The 23,423-nt window shown below is 47.0% G+C and overlaps 1 protein-coding gene across 2 annotated transcripts in view; it reads right to left on the bottom strand.

The window, feature by feature from the left end:
• The window catches only part of FGF5 (fibroblast growth factor 5), a 30,076-nt gene extending 18,407 nt beyond the window's left edge, over positions 1-11,669 (bottom strand). For both annotated transcript variants that reach the window (XM_081925402.1, XM_081925401.1), the window contains exon 1: positions 11,037-11,669. In XM_081925402.1, coding sequence (XP_081781528.1) covers positions 11,037-11,409 — 373 coding nt within the window. In that variant the 5' untranslated portion in view covers positions 11,410-11,669. The remainder of the gene's footprint in view (positions 1-11,036) is intronic.
• Positions 11,670-23,423: the final 11,754 nt, after the last annotated feature.

Raw genomic sequence — 23,423 nt, 5'->3', positions numbered from 1 at the left:
GAGACCACCTTCTGCACAGGAACAGGTCAAAGTGCTGTGGACTCACAGCTTAGAGTTGTGAGCCCTGGATTCACTCCAACAAGAAGACAGTCGTCGCACAGCAGAGTACAGCAGAGTATAGCAGAGCATAAACGACTAGGAGAGCAGCTCTGTAGAATATCTTCTTTAGTCTATCTACAACTATAATACACAACTATATACAGAGCTTAATGGGTTCTCTAAGCATAAAGAATGCTACACTACACTGAGTGTCTGCAGCTGCTCTTAGCAGCAACCTTATCTCTAGACACGATCTGTAACACTCAGTCTCTCTCCCCCCCCCCCCCCCGACACACTGACTGACTGACTGACTGACTGACTGACTCTTTGATGTGGTGCTGGGGTAGAATAAGTAGAGAGCAGACCACTGCTCCTCCTCTCTGGAGAGTCAGCAGAGATCATCAGGAGATTCTTGGATATGGGAGGGGTGAAATCTCCTCATGGGCTACCTGGTCCTCTCTATATTCAGGACTCAGGACTTTGTTTATTTGTTAAATTTATACCCCATCTTTGCTTTGAGGAGCTCGAGGTGTTTCCCAGTCTCCTCTTTTTCTTCTACTAACAACTCTGGCTGAGTGTTGATGACTGGCCCAAGGTCATGCAGTGAGCTTCATGGCTTTGTGGGGATTTGAGCCCTAGTCTCTCAGGCCTTAGCCAACACTCTGATCACTCGGCCACATTGACAGAACATTGGCCCATGCAACTGGCAGGTATGGTGCAGCTTCTGCAGCTGCGGACTTTGGGCTCTCAAATTGCATCAACTGAAGTCTGAAATCCAGATCAAGGGAAGTAATAGTACCACTCTATTCTGCCTTGGTCAGACCACACCTGGAACACTGTGTTCAATTCTGGGCACCATAATTTTAAGAAGGATATTGACAAGCTGGAATGTGTGCAGAGGAGGGCGACCAAGATGACCAAGGGTCTGGAAACCAAGCCTTATGAGGAACAGTTGACGGAGCTGGGCATGTTTCGCCTGGGAAATAAGAGACTGAGAGGAGATAGGATAGCCACTTTCAAATATCTCCAGATGGAAGAGGGAGCAGGTCTGTTTCCTCCTGCTCTGGATAGTAGGGCTTGACCCAATGGCTTCAAGATACAAGAAAGGAGATTCTTCAACATCAGGAAAAACTTTCCGACAGAAATAGCTATTTGATGGTGGAACAGCCTTCTTCAGGAGGTGGTGGACTCTCCTTCCTTGGAGGTTTTAAAGCAGAGGTTGGATGGCCATCTGTCATGGATGCTTTAGCTGAGATTCCTGCATTGCAGGGGGTTGGACTAAATGACCCTTGGGTCCCTTCCCACTCTAAGATTCTACGATTCTATGTGAGCAATGCAGTTAGTATAATATCCATGCAATATATTCTGACTGCCGCATTCCTTCTAACAAGTTAGTGGCCAAATTTACAACTCTACCATTCTATGACTATGATTCCCCTACCACTTTCCTGTAGGGAAAACTGCTCTTTAGCACTCAGTCAGAGCAAACGGCAATTGGGCTTTTGGTTGATAGCTGTTTGTTCTGATTTGGAACTAAAGAGTGGATTTTCCCTGGAAAAGAAGGGCAAGTGGAAACCGCTCAAACCCATGCTTTCTAGGCGGAAGTGTGGTCAAATCCTGAACTGAATGCTTTGGGATGGTAAAGGACCCCTGGATGGTTAAGTCCAGTCAAAGGCAGCTGTGGGGGTTCCGGCGTTCATCTCGCTTTCAGACTGAGGGAGCCAGTGTTTGACCGCAGACAGCTTTCTGAGTCATGTGGCCAGCATGACTAAACCGCTTGTGAAGAAACGGAACACCGTGATGGAAACCAGAGCGCACGGAAATGCTGTTTGCCTTCCTGCCACAGTGGTACCTATTTATCTACTTGCACTGGCATGCTTTTGAACTGCTAGATTGGCAGGAGCTGGGACAGAGTAATGGGAGCTCACCCTGTCGCAGGGATTTGAACCGCTGACCTTCCAATTGGCAAGCCCAAGAGGCGCAGTGGTTTAGACCACAGCGCCACCCATGTCCCTCCTTTGTGATGGACCACAACATCCCATCTCTGCCTTTCCATTTTCCTGCTGCTGTCCTCGCTTCATCCTGCCTTTCAAATCTTTTGGTGGTTTGCTTTTGAAGAGAGCACGTTTTCCTCTTGTCTTCTGTTGCTCTGGCTCAGGGGGTTATCAAAAGCAAACGCACGATAGAAGGAGCAGATTTACTTTGTGCTGAAGGTGAACAACGCTGGCTCTGAATCCGCATAAGGATCAGTTCTTTCTAAAAGGAGAGAGCGAGGGAGTGCAGCGGGTACTATTTTTACATGGCAGTGCACATTCTGAATCTCCCCTGTAGGGCTACGAAAGCCTGGAAAGAACAATCTAAGCGCTAGCTATTAGGGGGTCATAACATGAAAGACGAGATGCAAAAGGAAAAATGGTTGAAATTGTTAAAAGCATATTATTACTCGATGCAGAACGTTCTAAAGCAAAAGGAACTATGGGCTGCTCTGCTCCACACCTCTCCTTCTCTAAAGATTAGATGTAAGCTGAAAAATGCCCCATCTGTACCATACATATTTAAAGTAGCATCATGCCACTTTAAACAGCTTCCCCCAAAGAATTCTGGGAGCTGTAGTTTGTTAAGGGTACTGAGACCCTCTATTCCCCTCCCAGAGCTGCAACATTCAGAGTTCCCTGAGAAGAGGGAATGGTTGTTAAACCATTCTGTACAGTGCTGGTGGGTCCAAAGAGTGTTTCTCTGGGGCTGATCCACAGTCCTGCTTGACCTTTATTTTGCTCATATTATATCCTGATTAATTCCCCCAGGTCTAAGAGCTTTTCTTCTTACATGGCTCTGCCCTGCACAAATCCAATATTGCCCTCCTAATCGAAGCTTGGTTAAGCAAAATCTCTCTTTGCATTTTCCATGCATCTTTGATAAGATCCTAGTCCAAAACACAGGTCAAGCGAAAGGATGGATAAACAAACCCCTTAGCCCTGGCCATCGAGGCTGAAAATCTGGAGCTAAAGTTGGGGTTGTTTAAACCCTTTCCCAGGTGTGTGTCTCATAACAGTAGTACCTATTGCCATAATTGGTGATGGCTACCCTGTTCACAGGGATGCGGGTGGCACTGTGGGTTAAGCCACAGAGCCTAGGACTTGCTGATCAGAAGGTCGGCGGTTTGAATCCCCGCGACGGGATGAGCTCCCGTTGCTCGGTCTCTGCTCCTGCCAATCTAGCAGTTTGAAAGCACGAAGTGCAAGTAGATAAATAGGTACCACTCCGGGGGGAAGGTAAACGGCATTTCTGTGTGCTGCTCTGGTTTGCCAGAAGCGGCTTAGTCATGCTGGCCACATGACCTGTACGTCGGCCCCCTCGGCCAATAAAGCGAGATAAGCGTGCAACCCCAGAGTCGTCCATGACTGGACCTAATGGTCTTTACCTTTACCCTGTTCACACACTCTCTCACACAGACTAAACCCCCACCCCCGACCCATAAATGTACAGACATGGGACATGTCATGTCAAACAATGGTTCCCCCCACAGTTTCCAATGATTTTCCTTGTCACTTTCCTGACCACAATAAGTGGTAATGGTGGAAAGGTTTGTGCAAGACCACCAGATCCACTTCAATTGCACAACCTGAATTTACTTGTATGAAATTGAATCCCACCTGCAAAATAACGACAGTCCAGAAGTGGCCCCTATGATTTGGTCATGGAAATTTGGAAGTGACACAGTACTGGAACCCTCATCATGTGCTTCTAGTACCAGATAACTATTTATGGAATGGCACTGGCTGTCCATGAGACCATTAAACTGGGCACCTGGAATGCAGGAATCATGCATAGCCAAAGGCATAAATAAATACAGAAGAGAGCATGTTCCTCTTTTCCCTTCTCCCTTTCTTTCTTTTTTTCATGTTTCTTTAGGTTGTGCCTTTTTTGTGGGGGAGGGAATCCAATAGATGCTGCCATTTGTGAATGATTGCTTTTGCCTGGTCCTTACTATCTTTATAGTTCATTGTCACTGTGTAAATATTTATGGATACTGAAAGAAAATGAGCAGATGAAAAATAAAAAGAGAGAGATTTGACAAGGAACAGCTGGAGGCAGATGGATAATTCAAACTAAGCACTCGAGGAGAGGCGAACAATGCAGTGAAATAAAGAGGCTGGGGAAAGTGGGATGAATCGCAGTAAACTGCTGACACAATAAGCACTTTTTTTTCCAGCAGGAACTGCTCAGCAGCGACTCAAATGTTCTGGTTCTTGCTGCGTAAATAAAAGGTTTGGTTAAACAGCAGTGATACCAGTGCAACTTAGAAAGATGCTTCTGTAACAGAGATAAAAGCTGTCTAGCAAGTTACCCCAAAGCCCATTATTCTGGAAGTAATTTCATTGCATCCTTGGAATGAGAACGTTCCTGAAACTCATATAGTCCAAATCTCTGCCCTAAGATTGATCCTTTACACCAGCTGTTTGTGGACTGCAACTCCCATCATCTCTAGCTAACAGGACCAGTGGTCAGGGATGATGGGAACAGGGCTCTACAAATTCATGTTAAACACAGCTTCACAATGGGTAGGGAATGATCCAAGACATTTTGCCACCTGAGCCAGGACAGAATGCCACCAACCCACCCCTTGCTAACTCATGCTGCATTGTACCCAAAGCCAGCTATGTTATTTTGGAACCCAAGGCAGAAAATCCAACAAACACCTCTCCTGTGTGCTCAGAATGCAACAGCAATCATAAATGGGATAACATAACAATATGCTGACCTTCCATGACACTCACTAATGGTAGGGCCGGCACCGATGCTGCACACAGGGTACAGGCGTACTGATGTACTCGGCTCATAGCCAGTATGGGCCTCATTTTTTAAAAGTAAGTTTCTAGCCCTCCTGGAGGAAAAGTTATGAAGCGAAATATGCAGGTACCTCCTATGCAATTTCTGTGAGATGAGTCAGTCTGACTGCTACCGCCTATCAGTGTTTTTAACCAATGAGTGAAGTCAGAGCTCTGATTGATGAGCAAGTGGCTTGGATACCAGGCCATAGGAATCCGTGGGGTCCTAATAAGTTTCTGTTTTCCCCTTTGGTACACTTTTCCTGTTTCTGTCTCATTTTCAAATACTTGGAAACTCCATAGTTTCCCCTTCCTTCTCTCCTAGCATCAAAGAAGTATATTTCCTGTGGTGGGTTCTCCTGAGATCAGGTACTCCCTAGATGTCATTTTCGACAAACACAAGAAGCACAAGTGGTAGTTAACCCCCAACAAAAAAAACCCAAACAGGTTAAATGCAAAATGTGAAAACTTTGCAAAGAGGTTTAGGCATGTTTCCTGCTGGGCAGGATATAAAGAACAGGTACTCATTAAGAATTCACTGTATAGCTAACTTACAGTACAACGGTGTATATGTCTATTCAGGTCGCTTTGTGTTTAAAGGGACTTACTCCTAGGTCTGCAAAATAGGACACATAACACAAAGCAGGTGCAAGTCTTATGCAGATCAGTGCTTTCTTTTGCAGTGGACCAAGGGACCCAATCCACTTACAGCGCACTGGGCCCAGGACCTGGTAGGGAAGGAATTAAGCAGCAAGCCTCTTAGCCAGGAACTGTATCACGAAGAGGCTTTAATGGGCTGGGGAATTATTGCAGAACGGTCAGAACATAAATACAGGAAGCACAGCAAGCATAAAGTTATTTAGTTGCATTGCTTATAGAATCATAGAGTTGGGAGGGACACCAGGGGTCATCTAGTCCAGCCCTGCTGCCTGTGTGTTGTCCTTCCTTACTTTTTACATGCAAGGTCTAGGAACTTACTTTTTAAACAGAAAGAGGGAAATTCTTGAGAGTCAGGTGGGGGAGCTGGAATAATAATAATAATAATAATAATAATAATAATAATAATAATAATAATAATAATTTATTTATACCCCACCCTCCCCGGCCTGAGCTGGGCTCAGGACGGCTAACACCAGTAAAATTACAATAAAAACATAATGGGGAGGGGGGGAACCAATTTAAAATAGGGGTTAAAATACAATTTTAAATGCAGCCTCATTTTAATAGTAGCCCATAGATCAAAGCCATAAGGGGAGGGAAACATAAGGGTCAGACTGAGTCCAAACCAAAGGCCAGGCAGAACAGCTCTGTCTTACAGACCCTGCAGAAAGATGTCAAGTCCCACAAGGCCCTAATCTCTTGTGACAGAGCATTCCACCAAGTCGGGGCCAGTACTGAAAAGGCCCTGAAGGAAGCAGCCCCCCCAGGCTTCCCTGTAACTCTAGCCCTATAGCGAAGCAATGCCTGACTTGCTCCTATCCCAGAACTTCTGGGCTAAGGCCAAACAAACCATAGCTCAGAAACCACAGTGCTAAAGCACTTAAGCAATACATGGCAGTTAATGTGACCAATGACCTTTCCCTAACACTAATGTGCAGAGCTGCATTCATTCATTCATTCATTTTATATTTACTCCATGAAGCTCAATATATATGCAGTTTTTCCCCCACCTCTGCACACACACACATTATTTTCACAACAGCCCTCTGAGGTTAAGGTAAAGGGACCCCTGACCATTAGGTCCAGTTGTGGCCGACTCTGGGGTTGCAGCGCTCATCTCGCTTTATTGGCCGAGGGAGCCGGCGTACAGCTTCTGGGTCATGTGGCCAGCATGACAAAGCCGCTTCTGGCAAACCAGAGCAGTGCACAGAAACGCCGTTTACCTTCCCACCAGAGTGGTACCTATTTATCTACTTGCACTTTGGTACCTATTTATCTACTTGTACCTATTTATCTACTTGCACTTTGACGTGCTTTCGAACTGCTAGGTGGGCAGGAGCAGGGACCGAGCAACGGGAGCTCAGCCCGTCACGGGGATTTGAACCGCCAACCTTCTGATTGGCAAGTCCTAGGCTCTGTGGTTTAACCCACAGCACCACTGTGGTAGGTTAGGGTAAAAGATAGTTACTGGCCCAAGGTCATGCAGTGAGCTTCATGGCTGACGCAAGGATTCTTCAAGCCAGATTTCCTCCATCCTAGCCCAACACTAACCAATGCACAACTTTGATTCTTTAGGAGTCAACACCATCAGTCGGCTGCCAGGCTTCTTTCCTGAACATTCATTATTATTTCTTAATAACATAAGGAAAGCCTTGCAGGATCAGACCGAAAACTCATCTAGTCCACCATCCTCTTCTCACAGTAGCCAAACAGATGCTTATGGGAAGCTCAAAAGCAGAAAAGTACAATAAATCCTAGAAATTAATAAGTGGTAGGATTTGGGTTATTTGGGATGTAAAGGGATTGCACCTGGGACCTTCTGAATGCAAAGGAAATGATGTCGCCAGTACATCGTCTTTCTTCCGATGATTAACAAGGAATAAAGAAAGGAGAATGAGGGAGCCACACAGGTATTCTGGAAGAGAGGTGTGAGATCAGAGGACAAGAAGCCAGAGGTAAACAGGTAGATCCTCTAATCTAATTTAATCTTACTTAAATCAGAATTATTCTCCTGGAAGCCAGTGGAGAGAGCATGTTTATGAAGTTAACCTTTTATTGCATGGCTAGGCAAACTAAGGCCCGGGGGCTGGATCATGTTTTTACATGAGTAGAATGTGTCCTTTTATTTAGAACACATCTCTGGGTTATTTGTGGGGCATAGGAATTCATTCATATATTTTTTTCAAAATATAGTCCGGCCCCCCACAAGGTCTAAGGCACAGTGGACCGGCCCCCTGCAGAAAAAGTTTGCTGACCCCTGTTTTATGGCTTACAGCTCTGTAAGCAAAAGGACCAGGCTGATTTGCAGCCCACTGATTTGTGCAAGTGATGGGTGGGGGCGGAGCCAAAAGTGGGTGGAGTAACAAAAGAGACAGGAAGGCTACATCCCAGCCATGCAAAAGCCAACAGGACTTTCTGTATCACCATCCCAGCATCTCTGCATCCAGGCTAGAGGGGCTGTGATAGTTCAAGGACACATTTTAGCCGCCAGAGAAAAGCACTTGATGCGGGACATAGAACATGGCTGGTGGGGTGTGTGGCCTCAAGAGAGTCTGAGAGGTCAGAAAGAGAAGATGGAGGGCTTCATTTGACCTGTTGCATGTTGTGTCCTCCCACCCTCAGTTAAAGGTAAAGGGACCCCTGACCATTAGGTCCAGTCATGGCCGACTCTGGGATTGCGGCGCTCATCTCGCTTTATTAGCTGAGGGAGCCAGCGTACAGCTTCTGGGTCATGTGGCCAGCATGACTAAGCCGCTTCTGGCGAGCCAGAGCAGTGCACGGAAACACTGTTCACCTTCCCGCCAGAGCGGTACCTATTTATCTACTTGCACTTTGATGTGCTTTTGAACTGCTAGGTTGGCAGTTCAAAGCAATGGGAGTTCACCCCGTCGCGGGGATTCAAACCGCCGACCTTCTGATCGGCAAGTCCTAGGCTCTGTGGTTTAACCCACAGCGCCACCCGCGTCCCTCAGTTAAAGGTAAAGGTAAAGGTACCCCTGCCCGTACGGGCCAGTCTTGACAGACTCTGGGGTTGTGCGCCCATCTCACTTAAGAGGCCAGGGGCCAGCGCTGTCCGGAGACACTTCCGGGTCACATGGCCAGTGTGACATCGCTGCTCTGGCGAGCCAGAGCTGCACACGGAAACGCCGTTTACCTTCCCGCTAGTAAGCGGTCCCTATTTATCTACTTGCACCCGAGGGTGCTTTCGAACTGCTAGGTTGGCAGGCGCTGGGACCGAGCAGCGGGAGCGCACCCCGCCGCGGGGATTCGAACCGCCGACCTTTCGATCGGCAAGTCCTAGGCGCTGAGGCTTTAACCCACAGCGCCACCTGTGTCCCTCAGTTAGGGATACACAATTCCAGACTGCAGGGAGTGGCTCTTTGCTATAACTCCGCCTCTGTATACAGAAAAGTAGCAGGTTGGGGAGAAGGGTCCTACTCTACCAATCACCCTGACATGCTAGATCTCTACATGCAATGAGTTTTTTTGGGGGGAGGGGGCAGGGAGAAGCTGTCCAATCTTCTCCAACCTGCAGTTTGGAGTGACATACAATTGCCACCCCAATGAGAATTAGGCCTAGGACACCTGCACTAGGCAATAGAGCCAAAACAAAGTTTCATGGAAATCTGATACTTCAGAGCAGCATTCCAGAATTTTAGTAGGACTTGGGAGATACTTAAAACATTACTGTTTTTCCCTTTTAAAAATTAAACTTTCAGCGATAGTCACTAACCCCTTTGCACTGCAGGAGGAAAACTTAAAACTCTCGATAAACTTTAAGACAGTAATCTTTTCATTTTACTAAATTCAAGGATTTTGCATCTTCAGTAATGCTGAAGGGGCAAATCCAAATAAAATTTATCATAATTATTTTGTTTAAAAAATACCACTTAACGTGCCAAAATGGTCTCATATTACAACAAAACTTATTTACAATTTGCTGGAGAAATCTAACCACTCATTGCAATTAGTTTCAGTTCTGCTAAGTCCCAAAAAGCACTGTTATTCTCAGTTGTTTGCTTTCTCCCCCCCACACCTTTTTTTTAATCAATTGCAACAGAAACTTGAGCAGTAAAGTTTGTCCTGTATCAGACTGCTGACAGAGAACTGCATATTTCATAACTTCATAACTGAGAAAGTGGGGGATGCTTTTAAAAGTGGGGGTTCCATGCAGAAATACAGTTTAGCTAATCTAAACCTTCCTTCCTGACATGCAACATACAAGGGTTTTGGGATGGTGGGGATATTCAAATACATGATCTTCCCTCTTGCCACAGCCCTGGAAAAACAATTTAACGTTTGGCTGCTGGCTATATAAACTGGACATTGGCTATTCAAACTGTGTATGCTCCCCAGCCACAGCCTTTTCCACTATTCCCATCACTGTTCCTATTTGCATTTGGAATTTTCAGTCTGCTTCTGATGGTTCGTATTGGCCAAATATAAAATGTTCACCAACAGGTAAGCATGACATGCTGAGTTATTCAGCAGTTCACATTATCATGCAATTGTTCTATCGCTGATACTGGCGTGTTTCACTTTTTAAGTACATCCCAGCGGAACTTAATTCCGGGAAAGTGTGCAGAGGAAGTGTGATGCAATCCCACCCATGTCCGTTCAGAGGCAAGGCCCAACGTGTTCAAAGGAGCTTACTCCCAGGTAAAGGGTTATCAGACTGCAGTCTGAATCCACAATTCTAATAGAAGTGAGCAGAGGCGAGGCACTCAAAATCAAAGAAAACACCAAAACGTTGATTTGTGCAAAGAAAAACCTGCAGTAGTCTGTGCCCTGCTTAAAGCCATCACTATTGTTGTTATCATTATCACCATCATTGGTAGTAGTAAAGTTATTAATGGCACTTTTCCATTTACAAAATGCTGTGTATCCAACATACAGACACCCGCATAGAATGACCTCTGTTCCCAGCTCTCCCCAATCAAACTTCTATGAAGAAGGACAAACAATATTAGAACAAGCCAGGGAGTTGGGGTTTTTTGGGTGGGGGGTGGGGAAGTCCACCTTGCTTCTCTGCATTCCCTCCAGAGGCCAAATTGAAGACAGATTATGAGGCTCTCCTCCTGCTATGGGAGCAATCTACTTGCTGTGGAAGTCACTGGCGAAATTTCCATCTCTTTGAGCTGCGTCCCCCGAACGGCTCTGGGCTGCAACACAGGGACTTCAGCGTGTGCCCAGAAGCCAAGCTTTTCATTTTAACCGAATTTACATCAAATGCGTAAAGTTCTTAGTCCTAGGGTCCCAAGGGCTCTGGGCAGGTAGGTAGCCGCACTTACACCGAGCAAGACTAAAAATGTGTACGATTTTGTTTTTTAAAAAGAACGTTTAGGAACAAGCACCTACCCACAGATTCCTATAGAAGCAAGCAGTAAAAATGCTCTTTAAAAAATAAATTAAAAAATGAACACCCTGAACTGCAACATTGAATTTTATGTCCCCGAGTGGCCCCAGTTCCCCAGGCAAGGGGCGGAGAGAGTAGCGAAAAGCACTTACTTAAGATACTGCCTTGGTGGGAGCCGTTGACATGCCCATCGGGGTGGATTTGGAGATGGAAACCGATGCCCACTCTGCAATAGAGGCTGCCGGTTCTGCGCCCGGATGGGCTCCACTGGAAACTGCTTCTTTCGGAACCGCTGCCTTGAACTCCCGAAGAGGGGGCGAAATAAGGGGAAGGGGCTGAAAAGGAGGAGGAGGAAGAAGAAAAAGAAGTGGTATTCCTACTTCCAAGCCTGCTTCTGCTGCTGTTTTTGGCACGCAAAGCCGCGTCTCCAAGTTGCGCTCTGGGGGGCAGCGTCTCCTTCTGTGCCAAAGCGAGGAGGATCAGGTGGCTGAGAAAGAGAAGGCAGAGGAAGAAAGACAAGCTCATTCTTCCAGCGGGAGGGACGCGCAGGGCATTTTGCGGAGGCGGCTGCGAATGCCGCGGCACCTCTGGGGCAAACGGGCGTGCGCTCCGGCGCGCAGGGAAGGCATCGTCGGCCCGCTGGAGGGAGAGCGCGATCCGAGAGCGCGGAGCTGCTGGCACGGAGATATTTATAACCCGGGTGATCTCACAGCTCTCCCCTACATGCCTGGAGTCTAAACGAGGCTCGCTTCTCCAGCCCTTCCGAGGCTGGGCGGGGGGTGGGGGGGGGGAGGCGAGAGAAGGACGCCTCGCAAGACCCCCGGCGGGAGAAGGAACGTAGGAGGAAGAAGACGGCGGCGGAGAGGCGAGGGTCACCCCTGGCCACGCTGGAGAAGCGCAGAGCGCACCAGGGACGCGCGGCCCTCGGCGCCAGCAGCGCTTTTACGCACCAGCAGGTTGATTCCGGGTCTCTTCCCCCCCCCCCGCGCCGCCCCCGTCAAGGCTAGCGGATTGCGAATAATTCATAAACGGAGACAAGCGAAAGGGGCTCCCCGGAGGAGGGGGGGAAACATAGCCACCCCCAGCCAGCCCACATTCTCTGGAGGCAACTTGAACGGGAGTGGGACAGAATGGATCCGATACTCATGTGATGTTGGGGAAAAGGATCAAGACAGCTCAATTCACAAACATCTTAGGTCGGGATGATTTACGCCGAGGGGGGTCCCTGGAATTCCCTGCTACCAGTACTGGCGATGGTCATTAGATTAGATCAGGTGGTTAGGAGACACCTTGAGGAGGAGCGATCTGTAAGTGAGATAGCTAAACGTCCACTTTTAGAGGCAATCTACCTTTGGAATAGAGTTGACGTTGATTTTTAAAATATAAACAAAAATGTAACAAGGGTGTTGTATTCTTGGGGCAACTGTCTTCTAGAAAAAGAATAGTGGTCCAGTGGTCTTGCATAGCTCATTCCGGCTTGCCAGATCCGGATGAAGAATAAAATAAGAAAGGAAGGCGGAAAGTGTGTGTGCGCGCGCTGAAGCGCCACCCTAAACATGTTTACTCAGAAGTAAGCCTCAGTGTGTGGAACTGGAGATTACTTGCGCCCTTGTGCCGGAGGTGGGGGACCTGTGTGGCTCTCCAGGTATTGTTGGACTCCAACTCCCATCAGCCCCGGCCAGCCTAATGGTCAGGGACATTGGGAGCTGTTGTAGTCCAGCAACATTTGACGGGCAGGAGTATTGTGTGTGCGTGTTGAGGGCTGCAGCATGACGCTGGTTTAACTAGGTAGTGGATCCGGTTGCAGATTGCGGAATAGGGCAGGGGACACTCGCTCCTCCTCGCTGGAAGGAAAGGAAAATCCAGGTGGAAAGCTATTTCAGCTCTGGAGAAGAGTCTCGGAATAGGGATGTTTCTGGCAGGCCAACGCAGGTACCATTGAAGCCCTGATGTTTGGATTGCATCGGCGAAGCTATCATTGGTTCCTAGCCACGGTGGCTACGTTCTGCCTCCGCCGACAGAGGCAGTTCGCCTCCGAACACCACTTGCTGCGAGGCGCAGGAGGCGAGAGTGCTGTTGCGCTCAGATCCTGCTTGCGGGCCTCCCGTGGCCATCTGCTTGTCCACCGTGAGAACAGGAGAACAGGATGCTTGACTAGGCGGGCCTTCCAGCGTTTGACTGTCCGCCCAATCTGTAAGCAGCCCGTGTCTTTTTGTTGTTTAGTCGTTTAGTCGTGTCCGACTCTTCCTGACCCCATGGACCAAAGCACGCCAGGCACTCCTGTCTTCCACTGCCTCTCGCAGTTTGGTCAAACTCATGCTGGTAGCTTCGAGAACACTGTCCAATCATCTCGTCCTCTGTTGTCCCCTTCTCCTTGTGCCCTCCATCTTTCCCAACCTCAGGGTCTTTTACAGGGAGTCTTCTCTTCTCATGAGGTGGCCAAAGTCTTGGAGCCTCAGCTTCACGATCTGTCCTTCCAGTGAACACTCAGGGCTAATTTCCTTCAGAATGGAGAGGTTTGATCTTCTTGCAGTCCATGGGACTTTCAAGAGTCTCCTCCAGCACCATAATTCAAAACCCTCAATTCTTCGGCGATCAGCCTTCTTTATGGTCCAGCTCTCACTTCCATACATCACTACTGGGAAAACGCCGGGTCTATGTGGACTTTACTCCGAAGCAGCTCCCACTGAAATCGGTGAGACGCTCCACCGGCTGTGTTTAAAGTGGCATCTTCACGGAAAAGAAACTAAACCCAAATTCACAATCTTACTTATCATACGCACTGTTGTTTAAAACTAGAATTGCTGTAAAAATAAAAAAAAAGGATACAAAGGCTCGAACTCTGAGAACCGTGACTTCTCTGTACTGACAACCAACCTCCTCTCTTTACCTCCAAAAAATATTAAGTTTGGCTGTGGTTAATCACAGGAGAGATGCTGCTCTGTACATGCCCAGATGAACGCTCTTTCTATCCGCAAGGAATGACGTTGAAAAACGGGATCCGGGATCGAACCCTAGGGGGACACAAATCGCCTGTTTGGCTTTCGTGTTGCCTCCAACGCAGTTGTGGATCGGGAGGCCTCGGGAGCAAATTATCTTAAAATACAATATTTACTTGAACACCTTCGCTTGGAAGTCATGACCCCTCTTAAAAAACACCAGGGATCACCCCCCCCCCCAGTTGTGTATGTGTGTTCACGCCGTTAAGAACCGACTGGGCAAACTTCAGTTTCCTTGGCCGCCTTGTGGGGCGTGTTGGCAGGCGCGGGTGGCCCTAGTGAAGTCAGTGGGCCGTCCTGGCGACGTTCAGGATTCGAGCGCCCGACGTTGTCTTTTTGCAAATGAGAGTCCTCCAGAACAAGACTGGCCCGGGGTTGCTACGTGCCGCGCCTCGCCCCGCTCGCCTCTACCTGGCTGGCCAATGAATTATTCACCCGACGTGTGCGATGCTCAAGGCGCGCGCGCGCTCCTATCCAGACACCGCCGACGCCACCAGGAGTCTCGCTCCCTTCGGTTAGGACAACGCCTGTGCGTGAGACCTTGGCTGTCTCCTCGCCTGCAAGAAGCCGGGAACCATCCCGCCCCAGGTGCTCTCCACTTTCTCCTTTCCCTGATGTATATGATTCATTAAGTTGCGCGCTACCTTGACAAAATAATCATAATCCCAGCGCGGCTGCGAATGTGCTCCAGAATGCGAAAACACAGGGTGCCTGACTGATCGTATATGGTAAAGGTACCCCTGACCATTAGGTCCAGTCGTAGCCAACTCTGGGGTTGCAGCGCTCATCTCCGTTTATTGGCAGGGAGCTGGTGTACAGCTTCCCGGTCATGTGGCCAGCATGACTAAGCCGCTTCTGGCAAACCAGATCAGTGCATGGCAAACCAGATCAGCGTTTACCTTCCCACTATTTATCTACTTGCACTTTGACGTGCTTTCGAACTGCTAGGTTGGCAGGAGCAGGGACCGAGGAACGGGAGCTCACCCTGTCGCGGGGATTCGAACTGCCAACCTTCTGATCGGCAAGCCCTAGGCTCTGTGGTTTAATGCACAGTGCCACCCGCGTCCCCTGATATATACATACCTTGCTGATATTCTTGGACTAGCTTCTCACCCTAGAAGCAGGGGGTAGAGTGAGGGGTCGACACCCTAGGCCTCAAGTTAACCTGAAGTCTTGGTGTTTGTTTTTAATGGTATTTTGAAGTGCAAAAGCCACACACTGATTCATAGCATTCAGCTCATAGGGCCCCAAAGGTCTTTAGTCGCCCATAAAACATTTTTGTTGAGGCTGCCCCACTCCCATGTTGATGGGCATTGCCATTCAAATAGTGTGCCTGTAATGTGATGTATTATGTGGGGAGGGGCTTACCAGCCCCCCTTATTTTATTCAAGTTGGCACCCTTACACTGATTTAAGTACCGGTAGGTGTGAGAATACCTGCAGAACTGCAATGGCTAGTATGTTTACTTCCAGATTATTAATGAGTAGGTCATTCAAATATCACCCAGGCCAGGAAGTCATTAGGACTGCGAGAAATCCTATGCACTTTGGCTTTAACAGCCAAAGGTCTTCTCTCCTGGGTATGGGGGCAACCCAAGTGAGGATGCCCCACTGTCATTCTTGCCCGGGTTGCTCCCATACCCACAAGAAAATACAATATAATACAATGGAAAAGACAATATACAAGAAAAAGAAGAAGCATTAAGCATATAATTAAAAATCACCCAGCATCTTACATAGCACATTGCAAGTACTAAAACAGGCAGAAAAATCATTAAGTGGTCCACCAAAACCTTCAGCAATTTTCAAGTGATCCGTTGAGGGGTGGGGACTACAGTTCTATATGATGCTTTCCATATATAGGAGCAGCTGTGTGTTTGTCTCCAATCTGCAAGGCTTTTTCTCCAGACCTTCACTCCACAAAAGTTGTTCCTGGAACATTTTAGTCTAGAGTTGCTCCTGAAATTCAAAAACAGTGGAATTTGGGTTGAATGTAGCAGTTCTGCCATTTCTGAACCCCAGATCCAAAAAAGTTGGCAGCTGTTCATAGAAATCCACCATGCCTTTGACAAATCCACTTACGAGTCGTGCTTACAAGAACAACCATCATGTGTTCTTGCAATATCTGCATTCTCGCAATATTTTTTTTGACATTTTTGCACCAAGCCATCTGCGCTTTCTCATGCTATTTTAACCTCTTTTGTGCCAAACCATCTGGGTTGGTGTGATATTTTTTTTTAACCCTTCACAACAAACCATTTTTGTTCCCTTGAGCAAGAGATGCATATGCAAGAAGGACTGTTTATGCAGCCCTTAAGACTACAAAACCCACAATGCAGTGTGTATTGTAAGTGAAACTGTGTTTACAAAAAGAAAAAAGAAAAACAATTGGCCTTTGAATGATGTAACTGTGGGAATGTTCAGGGACGCAGGAGGGGATATATTGTCTGATTATAGCCTTTTCCAACTTGTGTTAACAAGTTCACAATTTTAGCAGAGTAACATTCCCCTTTTTAAACTTGCAGCGGATACGTTTGCTCAGGCTCGCTAAAGCCTCTATAATAACTGTTCTGATATTTCCCCCTTATTCCCTCATAAAAGATAAGACACGACACAGTCTTCTATAAAAGTATAAAAATTTTTTACTCACATATCATTCTGTTCACAATAGGATCCCAGAAGGCAGACTTGGCTTAGAAAAGTAACATATACCTGGAAACTATATCATAAGAAGACAGTCCCTTTGTCCTCTCTTGGCTGGAGCCAAGAGAGCATCCTTGGCTAAGCAGATGTGCTTCTTCGATGCATGTAGTCAAAAAAGAGAGAGATGGCTGCCCTGTCCTGTGCTTTTGTCGTTACCCGCACAGGTGAGGCCACACCTACCTCTAGTCACATGCAGAGGAAGTCTGTCCCAGCCCAGAAGGAAGCAGGAAGTTTACCTGCTGGCTGGACATACATTCCTCCCCATGTGTAAACCTGTTCACTCTAGGAATGTTGTACTTGACTGCTCTTGTGTTTCACAAACCACAGTAACAAATTGACATGATTAAGGGTGAGGTGGGATGGCAGCAGAAAGAAATGCAGACAAAACAGGCCAGTGGGTTCCTCAGGGAGCCTCACTGTTTGGGATTTCAAACAATGAAAGTAAAACAGGTTTCCATCTTGAGGTCTCATATGTTACTATTCTAGCACTTGCCTACTGAGAGTAGCAGGTGGCAAGCTGGGAAGGAGGTGCTTCCTTGACCTCCTGACAGGTGAATCACTGCTGCTTACTGAGAGGGAAAAGGTGAGAAACAAAGGGTTGGTGAGCGCTTCAAGGTGGAAATGCAATGGCAGGAACATTGGATTGGCTCAACTGGTGTGTTTGCACCACAATGGACTGTCTGTCAACTCATTCCTCACCATCTCAGTAAGCAGCAACTCACCTGCCGGGACATCAGTTCGGCTCATCTGCTCCACCATGATGTCTGCACTGCTGACTGATCCACTCTCAACTGACTGAGCACCACAATTTGAGAAGGATATTGATAAGCTGGAGTGTAAACAGAGGGTCTGGTGATCAAGGGTCTGGAAACCAACCTTTATGAGGAATGGTTGAGGGAACTGGGTATGTTTAGCCTGGAAAAGAGGAGACTGAGGGGAGATGTGATAGCCATCTTCAAATATCTCAAGGGCTGTCACATGGAAGATGGCACAAGCTTATTTTCTCCTGCTCTGGGGGGTAGGACCTGAACCAATGGATTCAAGTTACAAGAAAGGAGATGCTGACTAAGTAACAGGAAAAACAACTGTAAAAGTTGTTCGACAGTGGAATGGACTCCCACGCAAGGTGGTGGACTCTCCTTCATTGCAGGCGGTTGGACTAGATGACCCTCAACTCTACAAGCCTATGATTCTGTGATTCTCCTCTTCCAACTTTCCTTTCTCTGGCTTTCCTTCAGAAGGTAAAGGTAAAGGTAAAGGTACCCCTGCCCGTACGGGCCAGTCTTGACAGACTCTGGGGTTGTGCACCCATCTCACTTAAGAGGCCAGGGGCCAGCGCTGTCCGGAGACACTTCCGGGTCACATGGCCAGTGTGACATCGCTGCTCTGGCGAGCCAGAGCTGCACACGGAAACGCCGTTTACCTTCCCGCTGGTAAGCGGTCCCTATTTATCTACTTGCACCCGGAGGTGCTTTCGAACTGCTAGGTTGGCAGGCGCTGGGACCGAGCAGCGGGAGCGCACCCCGCCGCAGGGATTCGAACTGCCGACCTTTCGATCAGCAAGTCCTAGGCGCTGAGGCTTTAACCCACAGCGCCACCTGTGTCCCTGGTGTCATTCCTTCAGAAACACATCCTTTAATAATATTCTTTATACGTTTTGAAAACAATGATACACTAAAAAAACGCTCTCAAGAGGACAATCTAAATACATACACGTATTCATCAATACTTTCAAATATTTTTTTAAAAAAACAATAGCAGCTCCTAAAACCACCACGTATTACATTTAAACTGAAACATCAATCAACATCACAGCGTTAATAGTACTTGTGGGCAAACGTATTCATTATTCACATTCTAATACATAATATTTTGCTTTCAATGATCCATGAAATGCATCATAGCTTTGTCATTATGTTATGTCTTAATGAAAGCAAATCACTGGCATATTATCATGGCAGTCCTTGTTTTCATCTCCCCAAATCTCTCCTTTACATTCTTCTTTTTCAACAGGTTTATCTATGTTTTCCCAAAATACAGATATTCGTTGCACACACTGGATTCCAAAGTACTTATGCGTGACATTTTTTACAATAAGAACAATAACAAGAACCCATTAACCCTCACCATTCCTTTGCTGTCCACAAATCTGTACCCATTCTCGGATGCTGGAAAGAGAGTCTGATGCTCTGGCATTTTGTGGGTGACCGACCTCATATAACCAACATGCTTAATGTCAGGATTAGAATAATAGAGTCATAGAATTGTAGAGGTGGAAGGGACCCCAAGGGTCATCTAGTCCAAACTCATGCAATGCTGGAATCTCAGCTAAAGAATACATGACAGGTGGCTATCCAACCTCTGCTTAAAAATCTGCAAGGAAGAACAGCTCCATAGCAATTATTCATACAATTCCATTCACCATATAGATGGGTTTTTGAAGCATTTCTGTATCCTTCTGCTGTGCTGAAGAAGAATTCCACGAAACAGTGGATATATCTGGAATCACTGTTCACTACGTCTGTTTGTGGACCACTTCAGCAGCGTTGGACGTCATAAAACAAAGCTTTACGGCTTGTTTTCACCAGATAAGAATCTGACCTATTGCTTCTCTCAGAGACCTGCATAGCCCACAAAGACTTTCAGAGACCTATAAGACATGTTTATTTGGTTCTATGTTTTCAAGAGAATCCATCAAGAGTGTCATATTCTGTGACTTTCACAGATTTAGAAGATTTCTGTTTACTTGGTTTTGCAGAGAGTGCATATTTCACATATTTCATATTGTTCAATGTTCTGTATAGATTATATAGAGAGTTTGTACCGACATCGCATCAGTGTAGACAGTGCTGCACTAGATGGGCCCATGGTGTGATGACAGCCTCCTATGCTCCTGTTCCCTGAGGAACACCTGTATGAGCAAAGATTGCAGTGTTACGGGCTTCTTGTTTTAGTAGAAAGGTGAGCAAGCAGGTAATGAGAGAGGCTTGTGAAATGATGCGTGGAGTTGAGAGAGTGGACAGAGATAGGTTTTACTTTAATCCCTCTCTTATGACACTGGAACCAAATGAGTTCATCCAAAAAAGCTGAATGATGGGAGATTCAAGACGGATGAAAGAATCCTCACACAATCCCCAGTTAAACTATGGAATTTGGACCAGGAGATGTGGTCACATCAGGAAGCCGACAAGGAGAGCAGGTCACTTGCAAGTCAGGGAAAGAGAGTGAAACTCTTGGCTAACTTACAGTTAAAGGTAAAGGTAAAGGGACCCCTGACCATTTGGTCCAGTTGCGGATGACTCTGGGATTTACTGACTGAGAGAGCCAGTGTACAGCTTCCGGGTCATGTGGCCAGCATGACTAAGCTGCTTCTGGCAAACCAGAGGAGCGCATGGAAACGCCGTTTACCTTCCCGCCGGAGCAGTACCTATTTATCGACTTGCACTTTGACATGCTTTTGAACTGCTAGGTTGGCAGGAGCAGGGACTGAGCAACGGGAGCTCACCCCCGTCGCGGGGATTCGAACTGCTGGCCATCTGATTGGCAAATAGAACAAAGAACACCCGGAGACTTCTAAAGGTTGCTCCTGTCTTAATGAAGCGGTTTTCCAGACTGGCTGGTAGCTCTCCCTCCACTCCCTATCCCTCGGTGTCAGGCCCTTCCCTCTGTTTACAGGGAGCTCCAAGAAAGCAAAAGAATGCAAGATCATTATCCCCCTTCTCTCTCTCCCCACTTCTCTCTCTCTCCGTAAACCTCACAAGACCTATGAGAGCAGTGGCTCACACCAAATTCATATCTACGAAAGGAAAACAGAGATGTTATATGTACCTTTGTTATCCTTGATTTTGGTTTTTAAAAAAATTAAATTAACAATTTTAAAAATATATATATAACTCCCCCCCCCAAGTCCTAGGTTCAGTCCCCAGCATCTCTGTAGAGTCTTGGCACTGTCTCTTGCCTGAAACCTTGAGAGCTGTGGTTGTGAGTGTACAGAATCCTGAGTTAGGTGGACCAATAGTATGATTTAGCATTTCTCAGCTTCCTATGTTCCTGTTGGTGCTTCTGGATGAGACATTTATATCACAATTGGGTAGTGTGGGGGGTGTTGATTTTGTTTTCTTTTAATTTCACATTTCCCCAATCTTGAGCTCTGCACATTTCCAAATTTGTTTGCAATTTTTTTTTAAAAAAAGTTTCCATGAAAATTCATCAGCACTTTACTAAATTTTTACCCAAATATCTCATTTGCAGTTTTGACTAATACACATATTGCAAAGCAATTCTCCCTAATATAATGATTTAATTTACTGGCTTTGGGTTAATGTTATACATTATTCTAATTTTATTTTTAAGGGTTGCTACAAGCCCTTCGGCAGTAGCGGAGCTTCATGCTTCGGCACTGGGTGGGTGGATGCGGTGGCGCTGTGGTCTAAACCACAGAGCCTAGGGCTTGCCGATCAGAAGGTCGGCAGTTCAAATCCCCACCACGAGGTGAGCTCCTGTTACTCAGTCCCAGCTGCTGCCAACCTAGCAGTTCGAAAGCATGTCAAAGTGCAAGTAGATAAATAGTGGGAAGGTACCGCTCTGGTGGGAAGGTAAACGGCGTTTCTGTGCGCTGCTCTGGTTCGCCAGAAGCGGCTTAGTCATGCTGGCCACATGACCCGGAAGCTGTACGCCGGCTCCCTCGGCCAATAAAGTGAGATGAGTGCTGCAACCCGAGTCATCTGTGACTGGACCTAATGGTCAGGGGTCCCTTTACCTTTACAAGCCCTTCAGCAGTGGCGGAGCTTCATGCTCCAGCACCGGGGGGGTGTGTGTGTGTGTGTGTGGAGAGCAGGCGGAAGTGGGGCTGGCATACGTCCTGGGGGCGTGGCACTCAGCGCGGGCAGGGGGGCAGCTGCGATGGCACCCCACCGGGATCGCGCTACTGGGGGCAATGCGCTCCCCCCGCACTCCTCTTCCTTCGCCAGTGCCCTTCGGATTATATTTTTTGTGGAAAAACCAGGTTAGGCATTTAAAAAGAAATAGAAAAAGTTATTTCTGGGAAACTGAGATTGGGACCTCATGGGAACCCCAGACCTCAAGCTGCCCTTTACTGAGCTATACAGTTCCTCATCTCGATGGGCAGAGCAAAGACTCTTTCATTTCCCTTATGCTCTTAACAGAAGTCTGATCTTCAGAAATCAGCATGCAAAGCTTTCACAGCTTGGAAGTAATTATTATCATGCCGTAGTTTTTGTTTTTGCTTTGAGCTAGCTGTTCTATTTCCAGACCCCATTCCCGCATCCCTGGCTGACAAACCTGACAGGCCTTTAGCTAGTTAGCAATAAATGGTTTGTGGTTGGTGCATCCTCATGAAAGTGAAGCACAGGCAAGTGCTACGTGGGAGTAATTTCCCAGGGAGAAAAGAAACTGGCACGAGTGCCCTGTGCAGATACAATTTCAGTCTGGCATCACCCCTGCTAAGACCCTGTTAGAGTCTAATGCTGGGCTGCGATTGCAATTTCCGACACACCGCAAAAAAAGCTTATGAAAGGAGCATTGCAAACAGATGGAAAACGAGCTCTGTTTCCATTTCAGGATGCGAGGGACCCTCCCCATCGCTAAGTGCTCCCTTCCGACTAAACCCATTCTTTTCAAACTAAAGGAGGGCGTGCGTTCAGATGTTATCTGCCTTGGAAGGAGAAATGCGCCGCAACACAATCTGTGGCCTATAAGTCTCCTCGCCGATGCTCCTACGTTTCGCAATATGGACTTCCTGCATCTTTTAATTACAGCAATCGGTTTTTGCAAATGGGCTTTGTTTGCCACCAAGTCTTCTTTGCATTTGGCAGTAGTCAGAAAGGGAGCACCTGTTGTCTGGTAATAGAGAGGAACACCTGTCATTGGGAGCGGTAAGTGGTAACCGGGGGACCATCGATAGGCAAGATCTTAGGAGGTTTTGCTAGTGAGACAGGGAGGAAAAGAAAACACCTGTTTGGGACTACTGAAGACCCAATGACAGTTTATTGACTTCTGACAGAGGATGTCAATAAAGGACAACCCAGCCTCTTTCCCCCTTAGGACCAGCAGCCCGCGGCTCCAACATCTGTTAAGAGGGGAATGAGTGCCGTCAGATTGGAGACATTCCTTTGGAAAAGAATAGAGCGGAACGGATTTGAGGATTGCCAGTCATCTAGCGGTTCATATGCTTTGCGGATTATTACCAGATCCTTTTAGGAGAGGGGCTTTTTTATTTTGGAGGGGGGAGAGTGGTAAAGGCTGAGGGGCATCAGCTGGAGAAAGCTGCATTAAGAAAAAGGAAATCGCTATCTTGGGTCTGCAGGTTTTAACTGGGGAAATCGTTCCACCCAATGTTTTAACTCCGATGGGCTAAAATTTGACCCATGATTCATTGCTTCATGGGGACTGACAACAAGAGCTGCTTGACGGTGGAACAGTCTCCCTCTGGAGACTGTGGGCTGTCCTTCCTTGGAGGTTTTTAAGCAGAGGTTGGATGGTCATCAGTCATGGATGCTTTAGCTGAGATTCCTGCATTGCAGGGGGCTGGACTAGATGACCATTGGGGTCCCTTCCAACTCTGCGATTCTATGAACACGCTGTGGTTCAAGGGTACAAAAAGCTTGAAACTATTGTGTTGTGACTCCCTGGCTTCAGTGCCCTCATTTTGGATCAAAGAGAAAATCAGCTTAGATGACGTTGCCTTTCAGGTTGCACCTAAACTAGAAGATCATAGAGCAAGAAAGACAATGGCTTCATCCATAGAGTCATATTATGTCCACCAACATTCCCAAGTAGTCTGTTCTACTGTTGTTTTAACATATTTTTATTAAAGATT

This window comes from Podarcis melisellensis (genome assembly GCF_964234715.1).
Source record: "Podarcis melisellensis genome assembly, chromosome: 9".
Lineage (NCBI taxonomy): Eukaryota > Metazoa > Chordata > Lepidosauria > Squamata > Lacertidae > Podarcis > Podarcis melisellensis.
The sequence above is the reverse complement of the archived record's forward strand: the minus strand, read 5'-3'. Positions and strand labels throughout refer to the sequence as shown.